The 26,472-nt window shown below is 39.4% G+C and overlaps 1 protein-coding gene and 1 long non-coding RNA gene across 4 annotated transcripts in view; both read left to right on the top strand.

Annotated features, from left to right (window-relative positions):
- The window catches only part of xpo5 (exportin 5), a 357,136-nt gene extending 330,955 nt beyond the window's left edge, over positions 1-26,181 (top strand). For all 3 annotated transcript variants that reach the window (XM_022232992.2, XM_022232990.2, XM_022232991.2), the window contains exon 29: positions 16,685-26,181. In XM_022232992.2, the coding sequence (XP_022088684.2) occupies positions 16,685-16,828 (144 nt within the window). In that variant the 3' untranslated portion in view covers positions 16,829-26,181. The remainder of the gene's footprint in view (positions 1-16,684) is intronic.
- Positions 1,288-11,873, top strand: LOC147800497 (uncharacterized). Its single transcript, XR_015426016.1, has 2 exons — positions 1,288-5,982; positions 6,249-11,873. It is a non-coding gene; the product is annotated as an uncharacterized LOC147800497 (long non-coding RNA).
- Positions 26,182-26,472: the final 291 nt, after the last annotated feature.

Genomic DNA, 26,472 nt, shown 5'->3' with positions numbered 1-26,472 from the left:
CACCGACTGAGAGGGTGGCTCCCCGAGATGGGGTTGATGAGGATGCTCTAGGTATAGGTGAGACCTCATCAGCTGGGAAGGGCCCAGCTGAAGATGAAAAGGCCTCTCACTCCACGGTGAGCAACCTGTCTCATGTAAGCCGTTTATCAATATCCCTGACCATTCGCTTGACTGGGAGGCCCCGTTCCATTCTCCACCTAGTGAGGAAGAGACCTCAGGCTGCAGGTTCCCCAGGAAAAGTTCCGGCCAAGGGACAAGCCAAGAGTCGACAAAGACAGCTGCCTTCGAAGAAACAGGTGGAAGTCCCACAACAGAAGCTGTGATTTCACTCTCCCCAACCCCCATATCACCTCTGGTCCGCTGCCCAACAGGGAAGTCCAACGAGCAAGAGAGTCCAGCCAAGAACACAGAAGCTGAGCACTCGACAGCGTCTGACCAGCCGCAGGTTCATCATAGTGTACCAATCTTTTGCCATGGGGGTAAGCCTCGCTCTATTCCGGAACTGATGAGGAAGGAGCGTCCGATTCCCGAGTCACCCAAGTCAATGATGTCCATGAGCTCAGGTACAGAAGCCAGCCCAGAGCATGAGGAGGAGAAGACTGACAGAGACGAGGAAGGGAAACCAGCGAAGAGGATGAAGGTTGCAACCATAGAAGAGAAGATCTTCCGCAAAACCTTCCTTGATGGCAGGCTGATTCGAGAAGACATCCACCATCAGGCATACCTGAGACCTGTCGATGCTAATAAGTATCTCACAGTTGCAGAAGACAGCACTTAATTTTTATTTGCTTCTACCTTTTGTCTATGACTAGCAAGGAAAAGCACTTTGTAAATATGTTTTGCTTGTGTTACAGGTTAAAGTTAACTTATTTCTTCAGTGTATTTTGAAGTTTGAAGTGTTGAGGATCACTTAAGGTTTTGCTATTAGTTGAAGTTTATTTTTATGTCAGAAAAAAAACAAGGATGTTTTAATTGTATAAATAGCAGGAGAATTTTGAGGTATATTATGAACTTAGTGGAGAGTACACTTATGAATAAATTATGCTAATTGTAACGAGGTTTATTAGGTAAATCTCAGGGTTTTTTGTATAAAGTGAGTGATTTCCACATTGTGTAAGTAATATGTATCTGTACTTATAACTGGTGTGAGGTTTATGGACCTCATGGCGGGGGTTATAACTGTATAAGGTTTATTGATCATGAGGTTTAGGTAGACTTCATGTTGTTGTTGTAATTGTATAATAGAGCCCTGTTTCTTATAGTTTAAGATTGAGGAGCTTAAAGCATTGTGTTGACCAATCAGCGTTGTGTAGAGCACTAGGTCTGGGCGCTTGCGGCGTGCTTAGAGCGCGCACAACAGTTAGTGAGTTTCGCTGCTGGGTCGCAGAGTGGCAGGATGTTGGTTTTAGGGATTGGAATGCAACGTCACACTGTGGTGCATATCAGAAACACGGCTACCCAAGATGAAGGAAGCTGTTGGATAACCAAGCAAAGAAAGTAACAAGGTAGTTGGTGGTGAGAGAGCCTGCTGTTGGATATTGACACACAAGAGATGGCCAGTTTGATGAATACAGTCTTGAATCAAATACGTGGGACCCATGCATGTACTAAAGTAAATCACTCAATGTTCAACATCCACGTGTCCAGTCTCCCACTGTAACATTCCTACTCATTCCTACGTAGCCAAGTGATATCAAAAGTGCTGAAAGTTCTAACACTTTTTTCCATTCATTAACATATAACTGACACACAATGAATTAATATTTCCCTGTTTTAGATGACACAGAGGAATTTTTACCAGCATCATACATGAAGGTCTTCTTTGGACATGTTGGTGTGATTGATGGAAATGCAATTCGTACCAAGACTGTTCTACAGAGGGACTTTATTAAAATATCATGATATTTAAACAAAATGCAACCCATAGGACATGAGATATTTAGATGCATGTGTACATGTCCCTGGTTTAATTTTTCAAGATTTCTGCCAAAATTGTGAACACTTGGGACAGGTTTTGCAAGCAGGATGCAAAGTTTTCAGCAGTCCCAAGTTCCTGATATTTTACACGTTTTCCCAAGTCTTCCTAAGTATGTACGGCATAAAAAACTTCACCGGTAGTGAAATGCCCCAAAGTACAAATGCAGATTTCTTTTTTCAAGATGTATTTCTTTTCTTTTATAAATAGTAAGGACACTTTTAACATTCTTTAACTCTCATAATCCTTCAACTTCAAGACCAGTTTCATTGTTCAGTATTTTCAGTGTAGTTCTTTATATGCATATATTCCACGATCACAGTTTATGCTGCTGTGCACTCGTCATACCTGTTAAAAGTAATCATTTGTGCAGTTACTTTCCATAGGAAATAAGATGTATTTTTGAAAGAACTGTGTGAAATTGATGTTCGCATTATTTTTCTGCCCATATTTGAAATCGACGTTTCTTAGTTTGTGTATTTCGACGGCCCTAACAGTCCCAAATGCTCTGGTGTTAAGATGATTTTTATATGGCCACTTTTGCTAATCCGCACACCTTACTTTAGAGAATCCTCGTTCCGGCAATCAAATCCCTCCAAAGAAAAACTGAAGTGCGCCCTCACTTGATGTAATAATTTCCCTACCTTCGTCCTTATTTTCAACAGGAATGAGGCACAAAAGTACAGAGTGGATTGAGTGAAACATTTGCATTTGAAATAACTATTCACTAAATCATTTGTTGCCCGTTATTCATTAAGGTAAGCAAGGGAAGCATGTTTGTTTCTGAGATCCCAATATTGTTCTAAACAGATATTGCAGACATGTAGATTTTTTTGTCTCACGTACAAATTAAACTGATTTGAAAGTCTTGTATAAAGTTTGTGAAGTCTGTTGTCAGTTCAATTTGTGTGTGCATTATCAAGAGTGTAGTGGCCCGTCCTTCACTTGATAAAATTCAACATTGTCTATTGATTGTGTCAATCATCAACATAGCTAGAAAGGGACGTATTATAAACGAAAATTGACCTAATGTGATGATGAAGTCATTAGATGACAATTAAGTCACATGACATTAAAGGTGCAGTCTTTAAGGCCCTATATCTCCTAAAGTACATCTCCGATCGGGTTCAAATCTTGCAGATATCTTGAAAAGGGTGTGCTTTAGAGGAATATTGACCTCATGTGATGAATATGTCACCAGCAGACAAGTCATGTGACATTTACGGTGCAGTCTTTAAGGCCCTATTTCTCCTGAAAAAGATGTTCAATTGGTTTGAAATCTTGCAGATATCTTGAAAAGGGAGTGTTGTAGAGGAATATTGACACACGCATATTGCCCTCACGTGATGATGACGTCATCACAGGACAAGGCATGTGACCCTAAAACTGATCTCTTGAAGCACATCTTTTTGGCTAAAATTATATATGTAAGTGTATGAATATGAACATTCTGAAACATTTTGTGCTATGCCAACAAAGCACTTTTCTTCACAACCACAAAAAGGCAAAAAAGCCCTGTGTTCTGTCCTTGAGACAGACGCAGTTCCTCTAGCTTTTAGCTGTTTCGGCAACTGCCGGAGTGCCGGAAAAGCTCTTGCTTTTCTGATTATTTTTTTTTCTCTTACTTTTTTTTCTATTTCAACTTAATTCCTTCTACCAGTCGACTTTGGCAGTTTACTAACTGTGATCGACTTCAAACTTGGCAGACCTTTGGACAATCATCCAAGGATGGTCCTTGAAGAAATTCACAGAGATAACTTAATTAGTTTATTTATTATTGATTTTTGAATAATTTAAATTTTTCCCATAGACTTTGTACACAGATTGCACCCAGTTTTCGGACTGTCCTATATCAGGCTATGAGGGCGCTATTGCAGAATTGCGGTTACACCTGGGGTTTCAATTTTCAACAAACTGTCCTATATTGAACCATAGATGGCGTTGTTGCACAACACAGGGTTTGTACACACAATTGTCCAGCATAATGCGTGAGCAGTCCTCAACTTCGACCGAGAATTACTACCAGAACAAAAGAGAAATCAGAGACAAAATTTTCTGTTCTGTTTGATTGCAAATATACCCAAGAGTCAGATTATCAAATAATATTTCATAATTTTTTTCCAGTTTAGACAAAAGTCATGTGACACGAAATTAAAGGAGCAGTTTTCCTGCACAAGTGCCCATTGACTTTGTACATGTTTTCAAGGCACAATTTTGAAACCTTTCTGATGTTTGATCGTTATCAAAGTGACAGCCAACAAAAACCCTGATACAAAACTTATTGTAAGTAAATGACGTCATGGTGACGTCATCATGTGATTTACTATTGATTTTTCAATATTTATTCAGCCCATTGACTTTGTACACATTTTCAAGCCAGCATTTGGGTTAGTTCGAGAGGTTTGATCAACTTCAAAGTTACAGACAACAAAGACCTTGATGAAAGAATTTAGCTAAATTTATGACGTTATGATGATGTCATCACCTATTTTTAAATTGATCAGTGGATATTTAATCTTCCCCCATAGGTTTTGTACAAATTTTTCATCAGCCTGTCCTCGGCACTTTGGTCAATCTGAATTATTTCAAAGGTATAACAAAGAGAGGCTCCCAAAGAGAAATCATCAAAATAACATCATCAGGGGTCACGTGACATGAGATTATAGCTGCAGTTTTCCCCATACATGTAGGCTTTGTACACAATTTTTTACTGCGCAATATTATCAATCTTAATGAGGGTAGTCCTGAACTTTAGCTAAGAATTACTATGAGAACGAAAGGAAAGTTGTATTTTTTTTTGTATTCGTTCAATTGCAAATATACCCAAGAGTCTGAATATCCAATAATATTTCAGAATTTTTTTTTTTAAATATTAATGCAAATCAAGTGACAGGACTTTAAAGCTACAGTTTTTCTCTATTGGTTATGTGCATGTTTCTTCTAACGTCAAAGACTGGTGCACTCATACATCTGAGTGACTTTGTATTGGAAGCAAAGTCCAACAACCCGTGAGGCTGTCAAAATAAAATCGTCACGGTGTCGTCATCAGGAGCCACGTGACATGAGGTTAAAGTTTCAGTTTGATTTATAGGGTTCGTACACGTTTTTCACTTTGCACTTTTGTTGATTTTACCAGTGCTTCGCCTGGGAATTGCTGTGACAATTTCAAACGCATTTTCCTTTACAGACAGTTTGATCTGTTTTCCAAAAAGATAAAGATAACAAACAAAAACTTCCGAAACAGCTCAGTAGTCATTCACAACCAAGTTCCTCTAGTTTAGCTGTTTCGGCAAGGGCCAGAACAGCTCTTTTGCAATTTTGCAAAAAAGGCATTCTTTTTGTTGTTTTTTTTCCTTCCTTCTTCTTCCTCTTCTGACCAAAAGCCCATTTGTTTAGTGCACGTTTCTTTGCACATCGACTTTGGTCCTTTTGCAACTTGTGATTGTCAGAATTCTCCATTAATTAATTCCATATTTTATTCCTATTTTTCCATCAGGTCAATTAATGTCAGATATTTTCTATTTCAGTGTCAGCTCCTGTGCCCAATTAATCTGAACTAAACTTTGGCATGTATTATTCACTAGACTTTCTCTTCATGTTTAATTCATCACTTTACTTCTTCAGGTTACACATCAATGACCAGGGCCATGGCTTTCTGTAATTTGTATTGCAGTGGAGCTTTCTTTTGTAAGACTTGTCACAGGTTGTGTGGATAAAGAAAATAAGGCTGGAGTTCTGTGGGCGATTTGAATGTGAACAGAGCACAACTGAGTATGAATGTGATGAACAGTGATAGACAGTAGAGAACTGAGAGATGCATCATGATGATGAGGTGTGTGGGCTGAGTTGATAGTCCCTATCCCAATGCCGCGCGAGTTTTGTACTTTGGTTGCACCATTTGCCACGGCCAGTAGCAGATTTGTCAGGCTGCCTATGAGGCAAAATTGGTTGTGAGGATCATCGTAGCAGCTGATTGATATTCCAAGATTAGAAAACTGAAGAAAACCGTAAGTTTAAATTCAAGTTATTTTGTCATATATCAGTGCTTTTGGTTGTGACTCTCAAGAAACTGGATGGAGTTATATTGTGAACTTTAACAGCATCAACTAATTTTGTTAAAGATGTGTTCGAAATCAACTTGATGCTAAATTACTGCTCGTAGTTGTTTGAGTTCTGACAAGTTTTCTTTGAAATGACTGTTCGAGATTGAGATACAAATTTTTGTTATTGTACCATACTTTTTGGCATTTTGGTGAATTATTGCTTCAATTAGATGGCCTTGAAGATCTGAGCTTGGCTCAAAGACTGGTTGAGTTCTGTTCCTCCTCACGCTTGATGGCTGGTTCTTGAATTCCAATGTAACCTTGGTCACAGCACACTGCAGTTAGGGTTCACATCTAAGTTGCGGAGGTGGTCCCGCAGATGTACCAGAGTCGATGAGCAAGCTAGCAAGGGCAGATTCTTATAATCAAGGAGAGACGAACTGATATTACGTCGAACTGTATGTCAGATATTTTAATTTGAGAGCAGACGTACATGTAGTGATAACACTTGCGAATTTTGACTTAAAGATCTACTATTACATGTAAATGGCTTGAACCTTTCAGGTTATTCCAGCTTGTGGCATACTTTTTATCAACCTTGTTTTCTCTGGGGTTTATAGTGACATTTGTTTAGAAGTTTTCTTTCGAATACTTATTTTCCTCGGAGGAATTTTAATTGATAATTCTTTTACTGTGATGATACTGACATTTGTTTAGAAGTTTTCTTGCAAATACTTATTTTCCTGGGAGGAACTTTGATTGATAATTCTTTTATTTTGAGGTGCTTTTCAGAGCTGAAATTTTACAGCATTATATTACAGAAATTGGAAATTATCAAGTGTATCTCTTTGATGCACTAGTTTGTGTAGTTTGTGAACTTACAGTGAATTCAACATTTTAATTCACACATACCTGTACTTACCTGTAAATACTTGAATTGCAAATGCTGATTTTCATGCCGGTGTGAATCGACATTCATTTGATAAGTGTAATTTAATTCTGAGTTACAGCCACACTCACTTGAGAGACATCTGATTGTAAATACGGAATGGTGTATATTTTGTATTATAGAATCGAGAAATTTTGTAAATAAATTCATATCAAATATTGTAAATAGTACAGATTGGGTTTTGTTACAATCATTTTTCTGGCCTGCATCCAGTTCTTCTAGTTGCAGTGGCCGTAAAGTGAGCACACTGTGACAGTGATCTTCATCGAACTTACATCATTGAACAACCTTAGTTCAAAGATGTGCCTTGAAGAATGACGTCTTGATGACGTCATCAAGTAATTTTTTATTGAATTTTTAATATTTATTTCAGCCCATTGACTTTGTACACGCATTCAAGGCTTCGTTTTGGTAACTTGACTATCTTTGATCGTCAAAGTTACAACGAAAGACCTTGGGGCAGAGATGATACTAAAATAATTACGTCTTGATGACATCATCAAGTGATTTATTCTTAAATTTTAAATATTTGAAAATTCCATTAAAATTACAAAATCCATATAAATCAACCATGGCATCTGGCAACATTTTTTGCACCAAGTGCCAGAGTATACATTGGGCCTTCAATTCATCTTGTGCGGGTCAAATCACGTGACCCTTCCTTCCGGTTGAAACCGGAAGTGGTCTTATTGTGGTAAGTGGTAAAAGTGATAATAGGTATCGAGTTGTTTTCAACGGTGTTAGTCTGCTGTGGTATAGTATTTTTCAAATTATCTACTGATGACGTCACCTAATTGTCGAGCGCTCTCTAGCGACAGGTTAAAAATTCCGAAAAATGAATTTTGAATGGATGTCTGTGGCGAAGTTTGTCCGAATGGCCTGAAAATTGATGTAGATGACCACCTTTACCCAGTCAACACATGTGTGAAGTTTGGGGCTGATGACGTCATCAGACCGGAAGTTACTATATCGTCAAAATTACTTCATCAGGGGTCACGTGACATGAGATTAAAGCTGCAGTTTTTTCCCATGGGTTTTGCACACGTTTTACTTCTGAAATCTCACGAGTGAGTAGTCCTTAACTTTGGCTCAAGATTACTATTAGAATGAAAGAGAAATTGTATATTTTACGCTCTGTATTTGATTGGAACTATACCCAAGAGTATAAATATGACGTAATATTTCTTAAAATGCATTCAGTTTAAATGCAAATCACGTGACATCATCTTAAAGAAGTAGCTTCTCTGCATAGGTGTTTTTAGCCCATTGCATTTGTACATGTTTTCAAACCACCATTTTGGTAATTTTGCGATGTTTGATCCTTCTCAAAGTAATAGCCAAAAAAGACCCTGAAACAGAAATAAGTGAATGACGTCATGATGATGTCATCATCTATTATTGATTTTCAAGATTTATTTAAGCCCATTGACTTGTACAAGTTTTCAAGCCATCATTTCAGTAATTTTACAATGTTTTATTGTTATCAAAGTGATAGCCAAGAAAGACCCTGATCTAAAAGTTTTTTTAATTGGAAAAATTTAAACGTCATCACCTAATTTATTATTGATTTTTTAATATTTCTTTAAGCCTATTGACTTTTTACATGTTTTCAAGCCACACTTTCTGTAGCTTGGAGATGTCTGATCATCATCAAAATTACAGCCAACCAAGACCTTGATAAACATTTTTGGCTTAATTTATGACATCATAATGAAGTCATCAACTACTTTTTCATTGATTTTTGAATACTTCATTTTCCAGTTTAGATTTTGTAGATGTTTTCCAAGAGCCAGTGTTTGGTACTCTTTTCAGTCTAATTGAATTATGTAACATTCATGAAATGTTAATGTTACTAATGTTACTATTCATTGTTTACTATTTGTTCTGATATTTTCATAGTTATATTTTTTTAAATACTTTCTCGAAAATGCTGAAATAGCCTGCGGTTGTTTCAACAACCATCAAACCTCTAGTTTTTTCAGTAATTTTCTTGCACCAGTTGACTTTGGCAGTTTACTAAGTTTGATTGACCTCAAACTTGGCAGACCTGCAGACAATCATCCAAGGATGTATGTGGAACATTTGTCATGATGACTTTATCAGGTGATTTGTTATTGATTTTTGAATATTTCAGCCCATTGACTTTGTACGTGTTTTCAAGCCAAAATTTTGATAACTTTGAGGTTTTTTTGTCATAGGGTTGTACACGTTTTTCTCCCATCAATTGACTTTGGCAGTTTACTAAATCTGAGAGGTTTCGGACTTGATGTGCACTCTGACATTCATAAAAGGATGATCTTAGAACAAATTCATCCTGATTACGTCATCACGTGATTTATTTTTGAATTTTCAATATTTAATATCTTGCTGTAGGGTGTGTACACATTTTTCTACTACACCCTATTATCGAACTTAATAAGTGAGTATTCTTCAACTTCGACCGAGATTTATTACCAGAATGAAAAAGAAATCAGACTAAATTTTCCTTTTCGTTTGATTGCAAATATACCCAAGAGTCCAAATATCAAGTAATATTTCATAAAAATCTTTTAGTTTAAACGCAAGTCACGTGACATGAAATTGAGGGAGCAGTTTTTCCGCTTATGTGTTTTAGCTCATTGACTTTGAACATGTTTTGAAGCCACCTATATGGTAACTTTGTGATGTTTGATCGTTATCAAAGTTAAAGCCAACAAAGACCCTGATACAAGAATTATTGCAAATGAATGGCGTCATGACTTCATTATGTGAATTATTATTGACTTTTTAATATTTCAGCCCATTGACTTTGTACATGTTTTCAAGCCGAAATTTTGATAGCTTTGAGATGGTTGATCACCATCGAAGTTCCAGCCAACCAAGACCCTGATAAAAGAATTTAGCTAATTGACGACGTCATTATAACATCATTTGTACACGTTTTTCAACAGCCAGTCTTTGGCACTCTTATCAACCTGACTTATTTCCTTGAACTTTATTAAAAAATACCATAGTGCATCGTCACATTAATATCATTTTTGATAAGTCACAGCTTTTGTTGGTTCTAACGTTGAGTGAAAAATGTCCCTGTAGCTTATGCTCCGGGCAGCTTATACAGCGACATTTGAAAAATAACTTCAATCACCTATCTTAGTCTTACACTCAATAATTGCGTACACTTTGCCTGGAAAATATCACAAAATTTATCCTCCAAAATAAAAAACTTTTTGCTTACCAACGTATGTAGATTAGCACCATGTACTGATGATATCGCACTGCACGGCAGCGTGTATCCCATCTCATGTAGGCAACGTACGCAATATGGACACTAGAACGTGTCACCAAAGAGAATTGGATCACACCTTTACGGTGTAGGAGTGTATCCTTGGAACAATTTACCAGCATTTCCACCATTTTGGAATTAAAACACCAAATCCCAACATCAATTTTGTCTGAGATTATACACGTTACACAATACATGATCCCATACAATTCACAACTGTTATAATACCTTGAAAATAAAAATGAAATTCAGTATATTGATATCGAAATTTAAAAATTGATATCAGTATCGGCCAAAATACGATATCAACTCTGCCTGCCTACTTTACAATGTCCAATCAACATGAACTTCACAGGGTAGGTAGAGCTTCTACTCCAGATCATATTTATGAAGGTTATGACAAAACTGAATGATTTATTATTAGATTTCAGATATTTTTTACAAATCCATTTAATACTGTATACGTGAACACAGTTTTGGAGGGGTGACTTGGTCACTTTGCAATGTTCATCTTCCCCAAAGTTACACAAAGAAGCAACCTTCATGCATAGATTATTTTGAGTTAGGTCATAATGGCATCAACAGAAATTGTGTGACATTCTCTGCATGCAAATATCTCCAGAACACAAGTCCTTCCTGGACAAAACTTCGTACAGACACAAACCAAGATCTGATACAAGTTGAAATTGGAGGAATGTCATGATGACAGTAGCACCTGATTTTTAATGATTATTTAGGTTTTCCTAACGTAACATCCTTTTTGATGTGTCTCCCGACAAAAGTGTTTGTTTTGAGGGGTTTTTTTTTTCAAACTTTTGTTTGTACCATTTCCGGTAGGCCAAGTAGATGTGTGGGTTGATTAAAAATGTTGTGACATCATGCCAACATCATTTAACATTATATTTGTTTCACTTAACAAGCTGTGATCAACACCAAAATTTACGGGATAGGGCAAACCTAATGTCATGATAAAGTCAACCTGGGAATTTTTTGTAGATATTAACATTTTGTAAGTAAATCTCCTTGAGTTAGTTCATGTTTTGTATAATCCAGCAAAAATAGCCAGAACCAAATTAAAGAACATTGAGCTCTGCGGCCAAGTACCTCCACACTAAATAAGTGGTGCACAAGTGTAATTCTTGCAATAACATGTAAGTTGTGCACAAGTGTAACTCTTGCAATCAAGTGGTGCACAAATGTAAGCCTAATCGTTACAACTACATGTAAGTGGTGTACAAGTGTAATTCTTGCAATAAGAAGTGGACAAATGTAATTATTGCAATAAGTGGTGCACAAGTGTAATTCATAGTGGAGCACAATTGTGACTTAATACAAATAAGTAGCACTAGGGCAAATAAGTGGTGCACAGGGGTAATTTTAAAAAGAAAAGATAAGTAAAATTTTGTGAAGTAGTGCACATTGTATCTTGCAAACAAGTGTGATTCGGAAAGATTGGGTATTATATTGTAACAACGTGTGTTTTGTACCCATGTTTTAGTAGGGAATAAGCTGTCTATGATATTTTTTTTTTAAGAGGCTAGTGACGTGGGAAAGACAAGTCGAGGCTGAGATGAGGATTGTCACTGGTGTTGTGTAAATTGTAACAACGTGTTTGTTTTTAAACAATAAATGAATTGTAAATAGTGTGGCGAGATCTCCCGAACTTCGTTTCTTCCTCGAACCAGAGACTAATGAAGCAGCCTAAAGGCAAAGGGATACAGGCCCATTTGGGTGGAAATGTACCGCTGAAGGAATTGATTGCTGAACCCGCTAAATAAGTCAACAACATGAATGTGACTGGACACCTAGTTTCGAGACATACAAGGCAATTCTGGTTTATTGTACAACAAAAACAAAGGCAGTAAAATGACGATGAATGTGGACTCAAGTAGGACCCTTTGATGACTTATTAAATTTGCCGTATGGTTGACTAGCACATTTGCAATGTTTACTACAACCCAATGTGTGGTTGACTAACTTTTGCACAAGGCTTACTGCCTGACTGCATGTACTGTGTGGTTTACTACGATGCTAATGTACAACGGGCAGTGAAGCCTATTCGAATGCATGTGTGGTTTACTTGAGTGCGTGTGTGGTTTACTACAGCTGCGGGTGTCTCTAGTCAACCACATACATGTAGGACGTAACCGCAAGAAAGCTGGGTTGGTCCCAGTTCACCACTATTCACCTGAGCGGTGAACACCAACACCGCTCTCGACTCTCGGTATATGCTCACCAACTTTTGGTTGACACAACGCACCTGTGAAGCCTCTACTTCACGTGCGAAATATCTCGTTCCACGCACCAACGAAGAACGGACCACTTATCCTAACTACACGTGTGGTTGACTAGGTTGCCTCTACGAAGAACGACCATTACTCCAGCTGTGGCTTACTACCTCTATTCCACGCACCTATGTGGAACGCAACAAAAATTAGCTTATTCCCTGCACCAACGAAGAACGCTACTGGGTCGAATATATACACTTCCCACTGGCAGTAACCTAGCGGTGACACTCGGCCTTTCCAGAAAGCCTCACCAATAACATGACATCTCCCGTCAGCAACTATAGCAGTCTCCTAGTCAACCACACCGCGTGCAGCTATCCTAAGTCCACCATACACAACTAGCACTCAGTAAGAACAGAGACTACTTACCCTATGGCTTCTCTTCACTGCAGTGCTTGCGCACACACTCCCTCGTGCACACGGCACGGCTGGACAGCATGCGGCCAATCACAACGCTGCACGCGCTGTCCACATGACTCTCCCTGTGACATTACCCACTGGGGGACTCCCCTAAATTGACCAATCTTTTTAACTAAACTAAGTCGCACTTTTGCTACAATAGGTAGTCCTTACAAAAGTTTCCGTGTCGATTTATTTGACTTGACGAAACACTGACACGTTGTTTGTACTTCATAACATCTGCTGGATTTCAAACTTGGTGTATACATACAACCTGCAAGAGATGGTCCTAAAAGAAATTTGTCATTGTGATGTCACCAGGTGTCAAGTTGCATCATTTTTCAGGCATGGGAATCTTTCTGGTTTAACTGGAATTCCCTTTTTTCCCTTCAAATTCGTGGTCCTCAAGTTCAGTGTAAAACTGGAATAAAGGTTGGAGGGGTAAGTTGTAAGGGGGGTAAACGTTGGTTGACTATGCAACACTCAAAACTTCCCTAATTCCCAGTGAAATTTGTATGTTGAAACAATTCAATTCACACGTTGCCTTGGGACAGTATTAGCAATACCCTTCGAAATGTGCAATGTACATAGGAAACGAGGAACGAAATTTCATTAATTCCCACAAACCTAAATTCTCTTTACGTAACAAAAGGAGGGAACCAATGACAAGTGCAGTTGCTCGCACTTCGCCTTAAAGCCACTTCACGATCGCGTGAATGCCCAGTGTCACATGAAAATCTGACTCCCATAAATTCAGACTCTTACCTGTTATTGGTGAATTCCTGTCACATTACCAGTCATTCTCCTAATTATCATACATACGCATGTGTATTACTCCCAATGGGTACATGTTTCATAGAGACGTAAATTCATGGCAGTGCTGCTGGGAACTTGTTTTTGGAAATTGCTACTGTACAAGAACGTGTGTATACATACGTATACACATTCACTTGCAGTCAAGAAAAATGAAAATGATGGCAGAAGGAAAGAAGTTCATTGAGTGAGGAGCTGCAGATCTGAAAGAGATTGACAAATCAATAACAAATAAATGGAATTGATCATGGTGCGACAAATTGTTACTGGCGAAAAAGGAAGATGAGCACTTGGTGGGCGAGTGCTTTCGCAAGCTTTATCATCCTGGAGAAGTATGGTGCGAGTAGTGTTGTGTTTGTATCAAGTATGGTACTTCCGGAGCTAAAGCATTGATACAACATGCAGCTAAGTACGATAAACACCGCAAACACTTCCGTGAAAGGAGAATAAACTACATCTTGCAAAAGAAGGAAGATGACGTCAAATCAACATCCTCATATTTAAACAGCCATTTCAGGTTTCACAAATCCAATTAATAAAAAATTTAAGAGTAATTTAAAAAATAACTAGAAATATCCCTACTTTTGAGAAGATTTTTCTTCAATAAATTAGAGGCAAAGGGGCCATGAATTGCCTCAGATTGCACCACAGAGCATCTACAATCCAAAATTTTCAAGGGGCCCTACACTGTAACGACTTCGCACTCTGCGCTCGCAGTAGTCTCCCCATGATAAATTTCATCACAAATTATTTTCAGGTTTTTTCTTTCATGCCAATTCACATGCCTGAGTAAAGGTGCAGTTTCCCTATAGGCTTTGTTTCTATTTTTCCAACTATCCTACTTTGTTTTTAACATCTAATTGACTTCAGATTTGGCATGCACTTAGACAAGCAATTACAGATGTTCCTGGAAGAAATTTATCAATGCAATTTAATTAGGAGTCACATGACATCATATTATGGTACACTCTTCAAACACCTGTATCTCCAGAACTATTGGTCCGCTTGGGTTCAACCTTGACATGCATCTTGACAGGGATGTTATATAGACAAAAATGAAGTTACCTCATGATGATGCCATTGCTCACCATGTGATGTCAAATTAACTGTGCACTCTTCAAAGACCTCTATAGAAGTACAGGTCCGATTGGGTTCAGACTAGGCATGCACATAAACGGGGAGATTGTTATAGATAAAAAATTTATGCTACAACATGATGATGTCATCAGGTGTCAAGTTGCATTTCATTAAAGGTGCTTTTTCAGAGCCCTATATCTTCTAAAGTTCAGGTCTAATTGCCGTAAAATGTACTGGTGCTTAGAAAGAGATATTTTATAAATGAAAACAAAGTCTTATTATGTTACGTCATGTTAAAGATATATTTCTAAGACCTATATCTACAGAATTAAAGGAATGGCTGTTCAGTCATTACTTGGCATTGACAGGTTATAGATAAATTGCAGTGGCATGATGATTGTCTTGAGTCAAAGAGTCACTTAAAAACATGGTTGTTTGATTTAAATCATGATTTTCATCAATGGAAAAAATAAAAAAAAAATAACCAATAAAAACACTATTTTATTTTTTGATTTTTTCAAAAAAAAAAAAGCAGTTAGTTACTCAAGGAACTTCAAAGAAAGCACTCAATAAGTTAAAATTGATCATTTTATGTGCAATACACATTAGGGGCCTACATATTTTGAAGCAATTTACATATGTACATGTATTTGTAGCCTATGTTAAATTTTAAGTGACATTCTATAGTATGTATACCTGCACAGAATTAATCTCTTGCCTGTGTACCATTATTTTTTTTTGCACGTAAACAACTGTCATAAACTGTTATATAACATTGTACATGTATGCAAATGACCCCTCGCTTTACAGGCCATTGATAAAACCATTTTGTCTATGGTCAGAATAGACACATCAGCGATAGCAAAGAAACAGTTCACATGTGATATACATGTATATCTGTGGATGTAAATAAAGTATACATGTAGTGAGTGTTGTACATGTGAATGGTACCAGTAGTTGCAATTAAAACGTTTGAGAGTGAATTTGGGGTGTTTTAAGCAAATGGTCATGATGGTTAGGCCCAACTGTTATTTAAATAACAAAATTCTGATTTAAATCAAAAAATCTGACTGAAATTTAAAAAAATCTGATTTTTAATTTTTTTTTTTAAAAATCATGATTTTTATCAACCCTGCTTAAAAATAGCTGGAAAAGCATGTATTTGTCACCAAGTGCATATTCATATGTTTTTCTCCATATTCAATCTTTTCTTACACCAGTTCATTTTGGTATTTTATTAAATTAGATCAACTTTAGATTGGTACAAAGACTATTGGCTAGGTGGTCCAAGAAGAAATTTTTTGTTTTGACGTCAGAAAGGTGATGTCATCAAGTGTCAGGTTTTGTCACATTAAAGTGTAGTTTTTCGCCGTAGGTTTCATACCTGTACACATTTTTCTTCAACCGAAAGACCTTGTCACTTTCTTTTATTCAAATGACTTCAATCCTGGTACACAATCAAGCTCGGATAGGTTATAGATGAAAATGGAAATGACAATATGATGTCGTCATTAGTTGTCATGTCACCTCCCACTGTGTGTGCTGCATAAAGGTTTTTTATCTTTAAGCACAATTCTGATTGGGTTGAAATGTTGCAGGTACTTAAATAGGGATGTGCCATAGATAAAAATTGAGGTCATGTCATGATCTTATATCAAATGTTACGTTAGCAGTTGCAAAATTTGATTCTACCACTATATGTTTTGTAAAGCACTCATCCCAGCCATTCAGTGGTATGAATTTCACATGCATAACTAATGCTAAACATCTCTGTACATGGAAATATGCAACAGCATGATGTAAACTGCATAATGCAACTCACATAATGCAAAATAAATTCTTTTTACATTATTACATTTTTTTGTTCTTTACCAACAGAGGCACATTGGTCAAATGTTCAAGAGAGAGATCATTATAACAGACCTAAGACCTGTGGGAAAGCCAGTGAAGCACAAAAACACATCAGATGAGCCAGAAAGAACGGATATTGGTCTCGTAGCCTTGTTTGCTCACGATTCATGAATGTATTGATATGCATATGGCTAGTTATTCTGTGAATGACCTTTTTTGCTAAACTTGAATAACATTCATCTTTAGGCCATTGACACCCCCCAAGCTAAATGATGTCCAACTTTCCCTAAAAGTTGTCCATTTTGTGTGTCCTGTAGAGTTGGACCTAGTTCTTATGTATTGGACTTGCTTTAATAAGGTTTCCTTTGGGAGTTTAGCTGTATATCTTTCAATCATTCATCCATTCATCTCTACATATATCCCAGTACTTTCAACAAATTGTGATGCCACAGTGGATGGATTCAATAGTTCAAAAGTTCATAGTGCATTCTTGGCCTTGACTCAGTTCTCATTGCTTCTCCGTCAGCTTTCTGTAAGAGTGAGCAGTGTTTCTTCTTACTATTGTTATTATTTCATAGCCACTGTTAAGAACAGATTTTTCTTAAAGTGATAAGCAACATCTTTAAGGCCTTATTTTGTGCAGAAGCAATTTTTGAGTCACAATGACAACAGGTTTTTTTTTCCGGAGAGATATTGCACTCGTAATAGTTTATTTCTCTGACTTCATATTTTTCTAGCCTGGACTTCCATTTGCTAATATTTCATACTCATCTGGAGTAAATGTTGCCTTTAGCATTTAAGTCTTTGTACATGCATTATTAGTCTGGCTCTGTTATCCTTGTGCTCTCAGTTGGTAGCAGTCTTTTGTTTGTGCTTAAGTGAAATGCTGTCATAGCTGTACTTATGCATCTCTGCTTAGAAATTATTATAGGGGACTAGAAGTCATTCTTGTTAGTGTCTTTGACATCATGAAAATACTAGGACGTTACTATAATCATAGACAATGCCATAAAACAGCACCTGTGAAGTCACACAACTCCACCATTGTGGTACAGAACTGATAACAGACCACGGGTGGATCCCAGGTGGGCTTGCCCCCCACCCTCACACACACCCCAACACACAAATCAAGTAATGAAAAGACAAAAAAAGGTGGGGGAAGAAACACAGAGGGGAGGGTCCCAGCCCCATAAATGTGACAGTCATACAAAACAACAGTTCTGCTTCCAGTGACCGGACCTCCCTAAGTTTGCAGCCACATTATTAAGACATCAGTAAGTGGAAGTCTCCAGGCTAATGAAATATGGAAATATCCAAATCACCTTTGATTTGAGGGGTCAAAATGTAATGTTATCTTGTTTATAGATAATATTTTTCAGTTGCCATTTGTCTGAAATTTTTGCCCGTTAGAGCTCCCTAATAGTGACTGCCTTGTCTTTGATGCAGCTCACAGCATGATTTAGATCTATCTCTGTAAAAAAAAAAAGTTCACTTTTTTGGCCTACCGTTCTCGTACTTGATATTTGGAAGTGTCCTCTCTTTTTTCCTTTTTATTTTCACTAAATGAAAGTTTGCTGAAGCAGACAATGCTTGTACTGAGTTTCCCATAACTTAGAGTAGAAACCACTGGAGAAGTACACTTTATGTTTAAGTTTGATGCTACAGTAAGTATAAAACAAAATTTTGAGGTTCCAGTGTGAAAGAGGGCCCAGTTTTTCCTTAAATCTAATTTGTCAATATGATACATTTTAATTTGAAAATGGTAAGAAAAAATTGAGCATGCAAGTGAAATTAAGATTTGGCTTAATTATTAATGTAAGGCATTAACTTAAATAACAAATTTGTTAAAATGAAATTAAAACTATTGTCGAAGTAATTTTTAAACCTCTCTGTGTTTTCCTGACCATTTCTGGTTAAAAGGGATTAATTTGATTTGCTTTGAATGCAGTGGCAGTGATCTGTTATAAATGTTTTGTGCAATTAGGACTTAAGTCTGTGCCCAAAACTTGGTTTAGTGTTACAGCTAACTCCATTCTCATGCTTTAAAATCTTAAGCAGTGTTGACAGCCCAGTACTGTGGTACACATCTGTAGTGTTTTTTGGCGGCCGACTCGCCCCATCTTCGACTGGACTTACTCCGACAGGTTGTCAAGGTATCTTGTTGGCCTCCGCAAAGCACTAGCGGGGTTAAGTAAGGGAACTGTCCCAAAAAAACGGCACTTTGGTTGGTCAGTTCTTCGGGTTGTCCTTGTAAGTTCGGATTCGTCTTGCAGAGCTTGTGTGGTGTCAAAGGGCAATTGAGGACTGATGTGCGTATGAGCCAGGGCTGGGTGATACCAAATTGCTAAAAAAGGGGTGCTCCCAATGATTATAGATACCGCTCCTACTACACTCCCCCCCCACTTTATGGACTAGGTCCCCCTTAAATTGGTGTGATGAAAGGGACCCTCCTACCTTGTGCACGGTAGGAAGTAACTAAAACTAAACTAATGTGGAGTGGTATTGAAACTACCCTTTACTTCAGCTGGCACAATGGACAAGCGTAGGAGGGACGTGTACACACTTGCCATGAAACCATTCATTACAAGTGTCACATTGGATCATGAAGCTACCGTCGTCCGGCTTCCTACAAAAGCAGTAAACATCTGATTTACTTTTCTTTACCTTCCCATTATCCTCTGGAACAACACGATCAGTACAGTTCTTCAACCTGTCATGATTCATGGTAAAAATTGTGTTTCTATACTTGATACGGTACAGGTAAGGTGACAACTTCTTGGTGATAAGAGCTGGCCCCTTCCATGGACTTAACTTCTTACATTTACCCTGAATGGAGGCGGTATCCAAGAGGTATACCAAGTCACCTTCGTTGAACTCCCGTGTTCTGACTTTCAGGTCATAATCTCGCTTCATGCGCTTCTGGGTTGACCTCAGGGTACTTCTGGCAGCTTCACAGGCCTTCTCCATTGCCTGGGCCATCTCTGCGCAATAGTCATCTGGAGTGCCAGGCTGCCTCGCTGACACAGGTAGTGGAAATATCAGATCAGCTGGCTGATTGACTTCGCTACCTAGCATTAGCATGTTCGGCCTGAAGCCTGTACTTCAGTTTACGGTTGACCTAAGGGCACCTGCAATGTGGTGTAAATGCTTATCCCACTGATTCTGTGCTTTGCTGACATAACACCTAACTGCATCCATAAGTGTCCGATTAAATCGTTCCACTTGTCCGTTTGCAGGACGGTATGGAGTGGTTTTTGACTTATGGAATCGCAGAACCTTACACACATTAGAAAAAAGCTTACTTTCGAAATTTCTGCCCTGATCTGTCACTATCTGCAACGGGCACCCAAACCGACAGAAAAACTCCCCTACAGCAGCTAACGCTGTGGCCTCTGTGGTCTGAGAGGGCAAGGGCACACATTCTACCCATTTTGTAAATTGATCAACCATCATGAGAATATGTTCATTTCCTTAGGTTGACTTTGACAGTGGGCCAATGAAATCTAGGTGAACTTTCTCCATGGGTAACCCTGCATGGTAGCTTGTCATTGGACATCGTCCCTGTTTAGCAGCTTTTTTGCTTTGATTGCATGCAGCATGGGAACTGATGTAGTTCTGGATGTCTCTAGTCATCTTATACCAGAAGAATCAAGTATGATTTTGGCTATTGTCTTATCCTTCCCGGCATGTCCTGCGGTGGGTATGTCGTGATTCATTTCCATGACTCTGCTCTGTAGTGATTTTGGCACTACCAGAAATCCATTGTCATCAATTGTCTTCCATAAAATGCCATCTTCAAGCACAAACAACTCCCGGTTTAACCATAGATTCTTCTCAACCGGACCCCACAGCTTTATTGTGGCTTCCTGTGGTTCCTCCTGTGATATTAACCAATTCTGCAAGTGGACAAGTTGACCATCCTTCTCTTGTTCCTCTTGAAAGTGTTGGCTGGAGACAGATTCTGACTGTTCAGCATCTACTCTGCGTTGCAACAAAACGCACTTTGTAGGTTTCAATTTCAGCTGGAAATCCTGAAACCTCTGCAGTACCTGACGAAGGTTGGCAATGTGATCGTCAAGCGTCTTCCCAAGTACAAGAATGTCATCCAGGAAGGCTAGAGCAACATTCCAATTCAAACCCTTAAGCACTAGGTTCATCACTCTCGAAAATATTGCTGGAACATTACACAGCCCAAACCCCATACGGACATACTCGTACAACCCGTACCTGGTGATGAACGCTGTTTTCTTTCTATCACCCTCGGCAATTCTGACTTGCCAGTAGGCAGCATTGGCATCAAGCTTAGAGAGCCATTCATTCCCAGCTAGTGTGTCCATGCATTCCTCTATGTTTGATAGTGGATACAAATCTTTACGGGTAGCTGCATTTTAAATCCCTGTAATCCAAGCACCAGCGGACACCTCCATCTCGCTTCCTGACCAGAACAGGAGCTGAGGCCCATTCTGACACTGACTGTTGAATCACCCCTGCTGCCTCCATTCGGTCTAGGTTCTCCTCTTGAGCAAAACCCAAAGGCGTACGCCTCATCTTGCTTTTCACTGGCTTAGCTCCTTAGGTCTCAATGTGATGCTCTATTGAGGTGAAGTTTCCCAAGTAAAACTCATCACGAGCAAAGACCCCTTGGAATTCAATTAACAATCCTTTCAGTTGAGCCTGTTCATGTTCATCCAGATGTTCTGTGGACTTCTCCAGAAGCTCCTGTAAATGTTCAGGCACCCTAATGTCAGAGGTAGCAGTGACTTTGTTGACCGACAGATTCTCCTCTGTATCTGCAGCGGGAATATCCTTGACCGCAGCCACTTCCTCGGCATTCCCAATTTGTCGATTACGTTTTAGCCGCACATTCTGACCGGTAGGATTTATGACAAATAGCTCTGCTTCTGAACCAGGACTATGGATTGTCCGAGGCATCAAGGCATTCAAGCTTGGTGAGGGCTCCAACACAAACTACTCCAATGGTTCAGTCATCCTACGTGGCACTTTCTTGACACAATTAAGGGGTATGAGCGTTGTTCTGTTGACCAACACCCAAGCAACTTTCGGAACCAAAACCATCAGGATCTCCTCCCCCTCCACCAATAGCCTGGACTCTTGTATGCATATGTCAACCTTGTGTTGACGAAGAAAGTCAATTCCCAAGAGCATATCATCCTCAATCAGGGCCACATATATTCTTTCCATGAAGGTCTTGCTTCCCAGTCTTCTACTGGACCTGCCACTATACCCTTCATTTTCATATCCCTTCCAGCTGTATTCAAGGTAACTCTTTGATCTTGGGTGGCTTTGGGTTGAGGGTGTTGTGGACTCGATCTGAGATGATTGTCACCTCTGCTGCTGTGTCGATTATGGCATTCAAAAATGTACTGTTCAGACCGACACAAACACTGAACATCCAGCGTGAATGCAGACGACACACAACCACTTCTTCGTCCTCACCGGGATCTGACAAGAGATCAGCTGACTCGTCTGCTGGCATGCTACCCTGTGCAGGACCATCCTCAGCCATACCATCTATATACATGTACTCCTGGAACTGCTGCACAGGAATCTCCATCCCAGTAAAATCTCCATCACGGTGTCATCCACCACAGTGATTATGTTTATCTCTTCTATTAATCTCCATCCCACTGACTGGGGATGAACTTTCTGTCTCGTCTGGTGCTGACTCATTAGAACTAACAGATTCCATCACAGCACTGGCTGCAGGTGGTGGCCACACAGTGGTATCAGTGCCTGGATTAGACACTGGTTGAGTATTGGTTGATAACATCTACTGTTGTTGGATAGAGCTGTCAATCTGTCCAAGGATTCACCTGTCCCTCCAAAGCTGTCATTCGTTGCTTCAAATTACCAGCTTGTGTATGAGAGGATAGCGGTAGGGGGTTGACATCAACTTTGCAGAGCTCTGGCCCCATGTCCTCCACATCTTCTGGGGTACACATCTGCTTCACATTCGCTACCATTTCCCTCCTGGATATTCCAAAGGTCGCCCTTTGTGTATGCTGGAACCACTTCACAAGGTCAATGGCTGCCTCTATGCTTGTCGGCCTCGAATTAATGGCATACTGCCCTGCCTCTCGGTCAGCACATCCCTGGCAGATTTTAAGGACAACCTGTTTCTGCACAGAATGCCCGTGTAGCCATATGTAAAACTCTGTCTTCCCAATCCAGAATACCCTCTTTTGCCATCTGCCTGGAGTAGTTAAACTGCATTTGGGTGGCTTCTGGCAGATCTCGCAGTCTGTATCTCTTTTCCATCTTCCTGATTAGATGAAAATACTCCAGTTGTGGCTCCCTCTCAATTAGCATAGCATAGAATTCGCTCGCCTTTCCCCCTAAGCACCAACATAAGTTGTTCCTGTGTTGCCTTGCTGACAACCACAGTCGTCGGCATAAGACGTAAACTTTACAAAAAAGGCTTGCCAGCTGAATTTTCTATCGTAAGTGATGGTCTTCGGTAGGGTTGGGTGTTTTTGGGTTGAGGTGTCATCCCTCCACTTGGTGAATGCGGGCTTGCTGGACCAAGTAGTATTATCGTCTCGACCTACATGGGTTGAACGTACCCCTCCATAAGGTGTCCGTGTCTCCTGTGCCCGTAGCGGCAGAGAAAATGCACCCTCAAAAGATGGAGGATACTCGTCAAAAGGGTAGGGTCCCTGTGAAAGACTTGAAATTGGCCTTTCTGACTTCGGGAAGGGTAGACTCCATGAATCCGGAAACGACGATGCAGAAGATGCCCTGCCATATGTCGAAAAGCGGCACATGCTGCATCTCCTCAGGTTTTGACTTGAAGGGTGTTCTGCCGCCCCCCTGCCCTCCCTCTGAAAAACGTAAGTAGGGCCGAAAGTCGAACACCAGCAAAATGCCGGGCATGCTTCGTATTCCGAGAACCGTCATTAATTGGTCTGGAGTCAAGTCACTCTGCACTCACCTCAAATCTATAATAGTGTTCGCCAAAGCATCACCAACACCTGCGATGGTCACCAAATCCCTATGAGAGCAGTAATTGATGGGTATCTTCCCCATTGTACTAGATCAGGTAAGCTTCTTGACCTGTAAATTTCTTTGACTGAAGCTAAGCAACTTCTACAACTCCACTTTATTGTGCGAAAGACAACAATGAACAAGAAAGCAAATCTTTGTGCTGTATTTAACTACTTTACTAAAAATACCCACTGAAAAACAACCGGGACAACTGGTTAACTTTCCCAAACTTGTCTTTATTTCTAATAACAACTTCAAACAGTTACGAAGACAAACCAACAACTTCAGCAGTCCTCCGAAAGAACAGCAAAAAATCTCTGATAAACAAACACAGCCAAAAATGTTTCCTTCTGCCAGCAGAAAATACTTGTAAGCAGCACAGAAAATCTGTCAAAAGCAACAATCCAAGCCTATTTGACTTTTAAAGGCTTGCGAAAAGGTGCAAAAAACAGTAATATGGAGTTAAATGCTTCAATCTCTACGCACAGCCTGTGGAACTTCCACTTCTGACCTAAAAAAAAACAGAAACAAAACCAAGCTCTGCCTTTGGTTCTGAAAACAAAAAGAAAGCAAAATCAATACCGGACAAACAGGAATCACTATCTGTTGTCCTGAAGTGGAGGAAAAAAGACGCTGATTCTCGATGTAAAAATGAATTCGTTTCGTACGTGCGCGAAACGACGATCGAAAATCGAAATCGAGTTGACAGAATCGAAAAATCACTTTCGAAATATCGGAATCGGGAAACGCAGTATCTGTTTACCCACAACGTTACAACTGCTAACGTTGACGATGCCAGAATCGATTTTCAAAAAAATCGAAACACAAAAAAATCGAAACAATGTACTCGAAATTCTTGCAACGTCACAACTTCTAACGTTGCCTCGAGAAAAAGCTTAATTCGTAAATAAATTACGAATCTCTTGCCCTTGAAACGTGCACTAATTAACTTATCACGTTTCAAAATTCAGTATAGCATCTGGTAACCCACCCGTTACAAAACGCAACGCAGTCCTTTAGCCCATGGGATACACACTCCTTCCCAACTTGCTACTCCAGAGCTTGCTGGTGTGATCGGCGGCCCTCGTGGTTTCCAAGCACGCCACAACTTTGGTCCGGTCGTGGGACAAATATCCTGTCTACGACGCAAATGTAGTGTTTTTTTGGCGGCCAACTCACCTTATCTTCGACTAGGCTTACTCCGACAGGTCTTCAAGGTATCTTGTTGGCCTCCGCAAAGCACTAGCGGGGTAAGTAAGGGCACTGTCCCAAAAAACGGCACTTTGGTCGGTCAATTCCTCGGGTTGTCCTTGTAAGTTTGGATTTGTCTTGCAGAGCGGGTGTTGTCAAAGGGCAATTCAGGACCGTTGTGGGCATGCACCACGGCCGGGTGATACCAAATTGCTAAAAATAAAAAAAGGGGTGCTCCCAATGATTATAGATACTGCTCCTACTACACATCGTTTATCATGGTCTGGATTTTATACAGGGAGAGATCCGAACTGTAATGAAATCCTTTTCAAGCAATCATATTGGTTCTAGATTTCCTTCAATTCATTTGTCACTGCATGCAAGAAGGTGATTTGTTCAGTTCATTTAATAACTCATTGCTGTTCACCATTTTGTCTCTTGTTTATAAGGGGTATTGTTGGGTTACTGTGGCAGTAAAAAAAAATACAAAATCATATCTGAGGGGTAATTTTGTGTTTCTTTTTTGTAGAATTGGGTTTGCCTCGTTTTATGGCATGTCTTTGCTGTAATTGTTAAAAGTAAGGACTCCCCCATGAGTGTTTTGTCAGTACATGTAAATGATTTATGGAATAAAGTAGCTTATGCATGTAACTTTGTGATGACATAGTTTTCTAAAATCTCCTGATAAATGTTCAGTCAGGGTTATTTGTTTTGAAATTGACTGCGACCTTGCAGCAATAAACAAATAATGCTTACATTAAACAACGGATTCAGTGTTCCTTTCTAGTAGGTAAAAGCCATGTGCAAAATATGGGGGATGCCACAATACAAAGACTTTACGGTGGTGCTGTTCAAAATTACCCGACAATAGGCACTCTGCATGGCCACAGATATCTCAAGTTCACCTGAAATGCAAGTAGGTTGTTTTGTGACAACGCAGGTGGAGACAGGCCTTCTATTCTGAGAACACTTTAATGTGACCAGCTTTTCATGAAAACGTAAAAATTACACAGGCATCTCTAGGTGGCTTTGTACTGCCAGTGGCAGAGTACACTCAACATCCCCCCTTTAAGATAAAGGGAAAAACAATGATTAACTCGAATGCAATTTTTTTGTGTCTGACATTAACAGCAACAGGGTAATCAAAGTCAAACTAATAATTGTAGAACTCTCAACAATTAAAAACTGTTAATTAAGAAGTTTCATGGGGTTCATTGGATGATGATCAGAATGTCCACAGTTCTGAAGGGTAAAAAAACATGGATAAGGTATATCAGGGCTTATGGCATCATCCTGATTTGAATGATGAATAAACCTGAATAAAACAATGCAGTGTCCTCGTAAGTGTATAATTATGCCTCTACGCAGTTCATGTGCTATAAGAGAGGGCATGTTTCGAATCATGTGTTACAAAGTCCACAAATCAAGTCGTGAAATAGGTTTTCTTAGTCTGCCGGATCGTAGCCTGACTGGATGGTTCAGGACTTGAATGTGACTTGATCCCCTTGGGAGGTGGCAGGACGGAATATGGCCTGTAGGGGCAGAGCTGGTGGAGGTGACGGTTTTGGTACAGCTGACTTAGGCAGTGTCTTAGCATTTAGGCGACAGGGAGATGAAAA

Source organism: Acanthaster planci, linkage group LG01 (genome assembly GCF_054643075.1).
Source record: "Acanthaster planci isolate LZ-2023a linkage group LG01, COTS_SCS, whole genome shotgun sequence".
NCBI classification, from domain to species: Eukaryota; Metazoa; Echinodermata; class Asteroidea; order Valvatida; family Acanthasteridae; genus Acanthaster; species Acanthaster planci.
Note: the sequence above shows the minus strand (reverse complement) of the source record. Positions and strands in the feature narration are given on the sequence as shown.